This window comes from Ixodes scapularis, unplaced genomic scaffold, assembly GCF_016920785.2.
Source record: "Ixodes scapularis isolate PalLabHiFi unplaced genomic scaffold, ASM1692078v2 PGA_scaffold11__112_contigs__length_91849675, whole genome shotgun sequence".
Classification (NCBI taxonomy): domain Eukaryota; kingdom Metazoa; phylum Arthropoda; class Arachnida; order Ixodida; family Ixodidae; genus Ixodes; species Ixodes scapularis.
The window spans coordinates 8,820,251-8,830,477 of record NW_024609837.1 but is presented as its reverse complement, the minus strand read 5'-3'; the positions used below and the strand labels follow the sequence as shown (position 1 = coordinate 8,830,477).

General features: G+C 46.6%; 1 protein-coding gene across 1 annotated transcript; it reads left to right on the top strand.

Annotated features, from left to right (window-relative positions):
* Positions 1-2,487: 2,487 nt before the first annotated feature.
* LOC120846991 lies at positions 2,488-9,100 on the top strand (the record flags this gene model as incomplete). Its single annotated transcript, XM_042289132.1, has 3 exons — positions 2,488-2,513; positions 5,198-5,210; positions 8,797-9,100. Coding segments are annotated over 3 exons (303 nt in total), but the record flags the coding sequence as incomplete, so codon positions are not given.
* Between the last annotated feature and the right edge of the window lie 1,127 nt (positions 9,101-10,227).

Sequence of the window (10,227 nt, the reverse complement as noted above, 5' to 3'; positions counted from 1 at the left end):
ATAGTTTAAACGGAGCCAGGTGTTCTTCGGCCGATCCGTCCAGCAATCTGTGCATGGCCTCGGCATCCTGCTTTCCGCTATAGCAGGCACTGGAATGGATTATTAATTTATGGTCACCGGCAGCCGAAGGCACGTAGGGTGCGGCTCGTGGTGATAGAGCCCCTTAGGGGCTACGCTGCTTATATGACCTTGGAGTCAGTGTGCCACGTGATATCATGACGTCAGGTGATTCCGTGACGTCACGTGCCACGTAAACTTGACGTGACGTCACACAAACACAGCATGTGACCAGCTCCTTCGTAACACACTTTTATGCGTCTCCGAGTTTATTCGATGTGGTCGAGACGTGCCGAAATATTTTGCTGGCACGTTTGCCTTCGGGATAACATTTCTGACGGAAGCATTCTCCTAAAAAAAATGTCCGACCCCGATTCGCCTCAGGGATCCACTAACGATGGCGTAAGGCGCAGGTCTTGTATTCTAAGCGGTTTTAGTCATCCCTCCGCCTGCTTGGGTGGCGTTTGAAAGTGTAGGCGACCCTAACGTTAGTAACAAAACACATTTGCCTCTGTTTTTTTTTTTTTTTTCTACGCAATAGCAGTTGATAAAATAATTCGAGAAATATGAGCTTCGTTCATCCTGAACTCGGAGCCAGAACAAGCGGCCACGTGGCCGACTTGGTGCCTATCCTAAGCCGCCAACGTTAATTACAATCACGCAGCTGGAGTCGACAAAGTAGAAAACGCGTGCTGAGTGCCAGGCATTGTTAGAGTTCGATTATTTTCGTTACCGCACTGGCTGGACACGAACGACTACCCATGAAAAAAATGATCAACGTGCAGGCGATCTGGTGCGTATTAATCAAAGTAGTAGTAGTGCTTTATGAAGGAAGGGCAGAGATTTTAACCCGAACGTCAGTTCTAGTCTGCTACTCTGCACCGGGGATAGGGAGAGGGGGGAAGGAAAGACATAGCAGTGGGGTAGGGATATGTGGTGAAAATTGAAGATGATTATGATCTAGTGAATTATGTAAACAGTCTCATATAAAGTTCTCAGTCATTTAGAGTCTGTCCGAAAGTCCTGTGTTTTTCAGGAATCGTATTAGAGCCTAGGTGGCCTTCATAAACTGTTCGGTTGTGTCCCAGCTGCCGAGCACTTTGAAAGCGCTAAACGGACGCGACAAAGAAGCTTCTGAATCAGTGGCGGTGCGTGCGAGTGTACTTGGGCCAGACTAGGACCAGCACGCCTCTGCAAAGTAATGAACATTCCAACCTGATATCGTTTCATGACCCCTTTAAGTTCAGACACAGCCGACACTATACGAGCCTATGGTACCGATCAAACAGTATCAAAAACACATGTCACAAGGCCTTCCCTGTGCATTATTGATCCAGCGATGAGAGATGCAATGATTGTGGTGTGCTTTTGGCGCTGTTGGATATGTCCCACAGGCACGCGTCGGGTCCGTCTGAACTTAAGGTGAAACCAAGTTTAGTGAATATACCTTGCGTCGTCGTTCGAATCGACAGAGTAGCACGATGACGCAAGGTCTGCTTCGCAGAGGAACAAAGGGTTTCTCAGTGGCAGATTGCGGAATACGTTCGCGACGTTGCCAACGCCACACAATGGGTTCTATTAAAGGAGATAATCTTATTCCATACGGCGATACGTTGGAGCGTCTCCTGTGGGCGATGTTCAGACTGCGCTATCTTCAGACACAAACGACCGAACTTCGGCTTTGGCTATCTCGCGTTTTCTTTTTTTTTTTTTTTTTTTAAGTATTGGCAGTGGCGCGCCGTACTGGTGGCACGAAACCATGAAAGATAAAGTGCGCTAATAAATATCTCAGTTGTTCCAATCTACGTCGACGCTGACTCATATTCGAAGCATGCATTGTCAGAAGTGTTCTTCGAACCTAAAGCCTGAGCGGCGGGAGATGTCTAGATGACGCCAAGGCACGATGGAGCGCCTGCTTCTAACACAGCCCCTCGTTTTTTTTGTTTTTTTTTCCAAACATGCGGCGAAAAATTGGAAAGAAAGTTCGACGACATGTTGAGCTTTACTTCAAGAGAACTGCATCAGAAAAAACGACAGCAGCAAAAACTCCAGTAGCAGCTGAGCAGATGAAGGCACATATGGCCGCAATATTTCCGCATGTTGCAGTACGGGAAGCCAGTCGACGTCTACAACACATTTCAGTTCACAGCCGCCGAAGAACACTACCATCTGATCGTATCGAAATTCGAACAAGTACTACTTTTGCGGTGCTCCTGTGCATTCCTACGGGAAAATGCGCGCATTTTGTTTTTTTGCCGGAAAACAACATCGATAACTTTTGCTATTTCGGTGGTATCGAATAGTATGTACCTTTATTAACATTGTAAAAGTGTTATTGCTTTAGTCACAGCATTTTTCTTTGTCACTGAGAGATGCTAAACTTCGCTATATTGCAGGCCCAAACCTCTGTTCCATAGCAAATATAAAAAAAAAAAGAAAACGAGCGACGATTCTAAGTTAAATAACAATCCAAAAGAACGTAGAGTGTGTTCAAGGTTCGCCCGCATTGCGGTGGTGCCTATATATTGGTTATATGCCCGTCCTGACACTATATGACAATGACCCCGTCGTGTATCATTGCGAGCGGTTAAAAGACATTCGAAACGTAAAAAAGAAAGTATGTGGGCTACGAAAGGTGTGTCTCTTTATTAATTCCTATGTCGAGCAGCTTTTACAGGGCACCTGTTCTCTGGTTTCTCCATATTTTCAAAGCTTTGGAGCGTGCGGGTGATGATTTGAAACCAGAACGAGAATCTTCGCACATATTCATGAGCAGAAAGGATAAAGCGGCGCTTATTTATTAAAAATCGGACTACATGACATAGCCTTCAAGTTATTTTGATCGCCTGCATGCACAAGGAGTTACTTATCCAGTGTTACTGCGTAGTTCTTGCCGTCTCTCTTGGGTTTCCACATGTCCTTCGTTCATTTGGCACGCATATGCCCCAAGCTGGAAAGCGCCGACGCCGTGTTCGCGCTGTGTCCGACAGTGCGCATAAATAAACGTACGGAACCGTCTTAGCAGCATTTTTAATGCCATGAATTTGAAATAAAGACGCCGTAACAGACCAATTATTTCGGCGGCGTGACTGACTAATGTTTGAAGCGACCTACTACGAACCAATTATTCGGGATATTTGCTCTTATAATCGAACGCAGGGAGAAAATGCGCTCGCTTTTTCCCATTTGACTTCCGGCATTACCGGAAGTCAAGTTCCGACCGGTTTCTGTCTGCTTCAATTTGCCACAGCACACTAGCGGCAGTTGAACTTCTAGCGTACATTGTAATAACTCTACGGTATAGCAGTGGGTTTCTATACTCCATCTCACTTTTAAGTCGGATAGCAGCCGACGCTGTAGACACCTTTGCAAAAAGTCGCCCTCTGCGCGCTGCCATCTTTTTCTGCTGGGCTGTGGAATGCCTTCTGAGCATGCGCTGTTGCTCTCTCCTGTAGTATATCAGACGCTGCGCATGCATCCACAGCTCGATGACCAAGCATTTTTCACACGGGTGATAGGCGATGTAAAGGTCTATACGATCCTTGGTAGCACATCGTGCAGTGCCAAAAATGCATCGTCACGGCACTCAGTATCTATATCACCTATGTTTAGACTTGGCCTAGGTGGCGCAAGCTACCACCTGTTACAAAGGGTACAACTATTAACATCCATCCATCCATCCATCCATTTATGATCCATCCATTCATCGACTAAACTGTAACTAAACCGCTCACGAACAGTGTCAACGATCCCGCGCTTTTTTTTTTTTTTGTACGGGATTGAGTCAGCCGGTGATAGCCACTGATCTCCACTGTAGGGGGCTGGATATGGCGCATTGAGCAGACAGGTATGAAGCCACCGGAAGCAAGAGGCTTGTCCCGGAAGTATGCGCTTGACTTGCTTTTCAACCCTTCCGAGTGCTGGATCGAACAGCGTTCAGGGCGCTGGATTTGTTCTTGCCATCCCAAGAGAGCCTGCTTGTTGCGGAATAACGGCGCATGCGGACCCGAGAAGTCTCCTGGGAAGCCATTCGATGTGAACATTTTTGAGATTCTAGTTGATCAAGTGTGCTTATGTCCCACGTTCAAATTACGTATTCTCAGTATTTAATTCTGAATGGGAGTATTAAAACCCAATCAAAGACTCAAAAAAAGCATGCACCAAAATATCGACCGAATGCACTAAGAAGCCCAGCAGACGCCCGACTTCCGGGAAAAGCATCGAACTTCCGGTGGCTTCCCTTGCGCCATCCAGCCCCCTATGTTGGAGATTAGTGCCACTAAATAAGGCTACGCTTCAGAGTAACGACACTTGGCAATATTGTGGCGTAAAATCATGGTTGCCAGTTATCTGAAGCTTCATCTGAAATCGCAGGAAATGCTTTTTCGCCCCTCACTAACGATTAAACAGTTCGCGACACAGCAAAGCAATCTTACATGATCTTCCTAACACCGAATATAATGCTGAGGAAGTCGTACTTTTGAATAATGACGATCGGCAGTTGCGTCTGCTATGCCTACAAAACAAAATGGCGGCGCCCACAACTATGTCGGGGGAACGGAGTGCCGATACTCTAAGCGCAGCTCATTTAGTGACTCTAGTAGAGATCGGTGGTGATAGCATAAAGATATCGAGTATCGTGACCATGCATTTTTGGCGCCGCTTACTTGACTCGCTCTCTCCAGTCATAGCGTCGACTGCGGTCCGACTAAAGTGAACCGTCTTGGCCACCGATCCCCTCGAGGGTGCTGACGCAAAAGGTTGTGTCGGGCACATACGTAAACGTGAGTGGGACTCAACCGGGAGACTAAAAATAACCGCCAGAATCATGCAAGCGGGGCTATCTTCCTATCGATCCGTTTGTGTTGATGCAGACGATGACCTTGCCCTCGCGCCCGTGAAAGCGGCGGCTGCCACAGGTTTTCAAGGACGCTTTGGCCTCGGATGTTCGGCGTCGTTCGCATATGCGAAGGAGATTTTTATGCGTAATCTACAAGAAACTAAGCTCGATTCGAAAGCGAAGCGATAATGTATTGACTTTTATTTCATCCTATTGAATTCAAGGCCTGTCGTTCTTTTTGAATGTTAAAGATTCGACGTCTTTTGCGTTTTCTTTACGTTTCAGCATAACTTGGCAAAGAGAAGAAGTTGCGGAATCCGGGTGCCCATTAGTGCCACGGAGCAAAACACATGACAGCTCTCCACAGCATTCGCACGTTCCAGCGGTATGCGTCCACGTGTCTCCCACTGGTGTGAGCGGCGTTCGGCAACTTCCGGTTCCTTAGGAAATTTCGTTTAGCTGTTGACAAATGACGACGATGATCTTCAAAGCTGTCTAAGCGTGGTTCTCCAAACTGCAGCCTGGAGGTTTCAAAATTATGCTTCCACAGGCTTGCAGCTCATTGTCGTCGTTTGTCAACTGAAGAAAAAAATTTCCTAAGTAACCGGAAGTTGCCAAACGCCGCTCACCTATTGGCTCGGCGGGGCAGTAGCTTTCGCTCTTTGCCATGTTAGGCCGAAACGGAACATATAGACGCACGTAACTTAAATTTACACCCTAGCTTATTCGCAAATACGTAATTTTTCGAGTCTGAAAAGTGCGACGCGACAATTTTTAGCGCTTTTAATAAACGACGCTCTTAACCCTGGACGTTCCTAATCTAAGAAATGCGTATAAGTACTTCCCTCTCTGCAAGCGGTATGCCGATCGAGGACCCTGTAATTTTCCTACTTCTTAACTCCCTCGTCCTAACTTATGCAAGGGCAGTCACGAAAAAATTGAGAGAGAAAAAAAAAAATGAAACGAGCTGCGTTCATTCCCTCAGCTTGCAACTGTACTTCGGTTTCCTCCAAGTCCGACCGCATTCAAGGCTACGATTCGAAGAAGCCAATCACGCAGCGGCAAAACCGCATCGTCACGGCATCCACTCATAGCCTTTGCGCGTTCGCCATCACTGACGCAACCAATCACGCGCAGAGAATGCACCGCGATCCTGACGTGATTGGTTTCGCGGTGGTGATTAGCAAACCAACCATAACCCGCGAAGGCTCGTCGACCTATACACGTTTGCAAGAAAGGCTCCTGTGCGCTGCCATTTTGAGCGATGCTGGCGCCCCGTACCGTTTCCGCCATGCTGGGGTGCGCCAGGGGCACGTCACTGGGGTGCGCGATGACAAGATGGTGCCGTTTGCTGCATCGCCGATGGCTTACGTTAGCGGCACATTTACTGTCTCGGAACGCAGGAGGAGGTATCCACACAGAATCGTAGCGTCACATATTGTAGGACGGGGCAACTTTCGGGGTTGGAGCTGACTTTATAACGATCGTAGCCACTGTTCCTGCATGTTGTGGAAGTCAGAGCTGCCGCGAGCGCAGCCATCGTTGATGCAAAGGCCATGCGACTTTTGGCGCATTCTGAAGAGAGCGCCTTGAGACTTTAGATGTTTTTGAAAATTTTCGATTTGTTACCGCTTTAGGCATTTTATTTAATTGTCCTTGCTATTTCCCTGTTGAAGGCGACACGTGTTACGTTTTATAAATATTTTTTAAAATTTTTTTCTGCGCTCAGTGGTGTACGCTTCGGCGAGAGACGCTTGGCAACATTGTACGACAACCAGCGAACGCCCTGGCTGGAGAGTAGGTCCGCCTCACCTAGGCGCGCGGTTCGAGGTTAAGCGGGGATCCTACTTGCAAAGGTGTATAGATTGCCACGAGAGAAGATCGAGTGCACAAGCAACGCTCGTGGCCAGTTTATGTGCCACGTTCAAATATTGTCACACGGGCAATTATATATTATAAACGGCGCGTCAACCCTCAAGCTGCGTCATCAAGTTTTGCGGAAGAGAGACTGAAATAAAATAAAGCAAAATTTCACCACGACAAAGATGCTTCCTGTTCAGTGGCGTTTTGAGCGAGCAAACTTGGGTCCCACAAGTGCCAACAACCTTGTGTACAGAAGCAAAAATTAAAGCTCAATATTGTTGCACTGTTCCTTTAACGCTCGAGCGTCTTTTTCCCTCGCGACTCGAAAGAACCTACTGCACAGCCCTTTCAAAGCTGCCGATCTAAGCGTTTCGGGTTATTTATAAGAAACATTAAGTTTCTGAGTGAAACAGTTGTAATTCAGGGAATGTGCAAGATGTTTCATTTTAAATTATTCTGATCAGATTTCGCAGTCTCCGTGCTTTTTACGGAAATATCCTTTCCAACACTTTATTCCACTCTAGAAAAAAAAATACAATATTGCGAAATTTATTTAATTTTCACTAAAACGATGGTCTTTTGGTGACGGTGCGCTGGAATTATATGTTTTTCTCACTGCTGTATCAAAATGAACTCTTTAACTTTTTTTAAAAATTTTTTGTGGAATGAACGGTTTGGAATCAAAGCAACCTTCGCACCCCAAATTCAAACTTACGTACAAAGCTGCATGTTGTTGTATTGGTCGTCAATTCAAGACTCTTTGCACGTTCATAATTCACTCAAATTACCGTCGTCATTCGGTGTTTGTACGTGTGTAAGCAAAACAATAACAATGTACGGTACATCTTTTTTATGTGTCGGGAAAGGCTTTAGAGTGTGGCTCAGGTAGACTACAGCACCCGGCTTTGCGGCAAAACGGGGCAGCTACGAGTAACAACCCCCCTTCCCCTCACAAAATAAATAAATAAATAATAGCAGAAAAAAAAAAAAAAGGATGCAAAAAGCGCCAAGCGAAACACACGAACGGAGAAATTTCCGGGGCAAGGCGGGGAACGTCCGAACTGGGAAACTGGGTTACCGTTGCTCATTCGAATCCCAGAACAAGGAAGCTGGCAACCGGCGGACCTGCCTGGCTATCGGAAAGCTAGACCGGGCGCTTTCTTCGCCGACGCGGAAGTACGGGCCTCCCTGCGGGAAACTTCATTACGGCACAACGGGTTCCGAAGCGTGCCGAGATGCCGTTACGTCCGATAATTCCATTATGGCTGGCGCCACACCGCGGCTGACGGCAGACAACACCTTTGCAGTTTTCTTCGCGATCGGTAGACTGTTGCGTCGAAGATTGGCGTTTAATTTTTAGTTTCTCCAACGTGTCTCGGTCTCACTATAGGCGGATAACCATCCAGCCCACAGACATCTCAAGTAGATCTCGTTACAGTCACTCGCAGCTTCAAAGAGTGCAAAGCGAGGCTTAATGATTAATATGTCCTTGATTCTTTCTTTACTCATTAATTAATCGGCGCTCTTGTTGGCTTAATCCGCATTTCATTGGCATACTAAAACGCTCCAATTGTTCATATATTTTGCTTTTTCTTTGTCCAAGAATTTTAGATTAAGAAAAAAAAAATGACAGACTCTCGAATTGGTCTGGAGTCATACCTTAGCCAGTCACTGCATAGGAAGCAACGGCAAAAAAGCTGTATAGTCACCCCCACAATAACAAACGCATGGCGTGGGGTCGTATTTTAAAGCTTCTTGTTTTGTAATTCGTTTTTTTTTTGCGTTATTATTAACCAACGGCACAATCTCATTCGCCGCGGGGTTTTAACAGAATGCTCTAGAATTGACATGCCCAGAGTTTCCTAGGCTTTCAGTGACTAAATATCCAAAATACACAATGAACAGTCAAACAGAGCCAATTGATTAACACAGTGTCCTGTCTTCCCCTTCCAGCATCGACGCGTTGGAATCAGCAACAGAGGCGCTTCGAGAAACAAGCCTGACGTGAGTTCCAGATACCGTCGTGCCAAGCATGACCCCCTAATCTCAGAGGGTCAGGACGCGTTCCCACGATGAACCCAGGTCACGACGCCCAGGACGGAAGCCCTCCTTCGAAGCCCAGAAGAGACGCCAACTCAAGGACCGACGACAGGAGACCGGGACCCTCCGGTGCCGGACCCAGCATCGTGGACGAGTTCGATGTCCTGACGCTACGGTTTCTGGAGTTTGTGCACCGGACTTTGCTGTACGGCATGGAGCTCCTCAGGACTCACGGTCACTACGCCTACTCGACGTCTTGATGCTGGCGGCTTCTCGTCCTCGCCACTCAAGCCGACAGAACGTCCATGCAGAAAAACGAGACAGCACCTATGGTCACTCTCTCGGTTAAGAACGCTAGGGGGTTCTTGCAGCTGTCCCGCCGCCAGCAAAAACCGTACCTTCTGAACTGAACTCACTCTGTGTCCGAACATATTTGAAGTCAGCTAGCTCGCTGAAAATCTGCAGGAATCCGTGACCTCATACTCACTAAAATATACAGTAAATACTTCACGGCGACGTACTTTTACGAAAGATTTGAGCTACCACAGCCCTCCAGGTTTTTGTTGTAGATTGCCAATTTTCGAAGAGGCTTTGGTGCAGACTAGGAATGGAACCAGAAGCTTTGGGGATTACGTTTTTTTATCTCTTTCATATATCAATAAATAGCAAATCTTTTGTGGACCGCAAGCGTAACATAAAACAAGATCGACTCTCACTGGGATAAAGACATCCACTCCTCTCGCCACTGAGACCATATGGTTACTAAAGCATGATTCTGATGAAGTTTCTCATTGGCTTAACCGATGGTAAAAATGTCTAATTAGTTGTGTTCCAAGCATATTGTGAGCGACCATGCATGCATAAGCTTTTGAAAGCGCAGCACGTAATGAGAGGGAGGGACGCTGCTACAGGTAACGTGAGAGGACACGTACACAAAACCTTTGGTAATTACCGTCCTATCGCAGTCAACATGGCACAGCCAGGCAGAATGGGGAGTAAAAGCTCCCGCTGCAGACTTCAACATCATACATGCGATTCCAAGTCCTGCCGTATTTTAAATAAATGGGCGTTGTGCTCATCGTGCATGCCATCGCGACCACGTGGTGCTCGTTTGAAAATTAGGGGTTAACTATAAGCTACAGCGGCAAGATTGCCAATCTATTCCAGAGAAATCAGACGTGTTTGTAAGACCTCCCGCTGTCAAAACATGTATACAACCAATTTCTTCAACCGGACTTCAGGTTGTAGACGTCAACGTGTGAACTCCAGTGACAGTTCCTCTCCCTGCTGAAGTAAATGTAGCATCGAATGCCTTAATTCTGCAATAAAAAGTCGCAGAACGAATTAAAATAGAATACGAAATATAAGTCAGCATTAATTGATTCAGAGGGCGGATCAAATAATCCCACCCAAAAATGAACACGAAT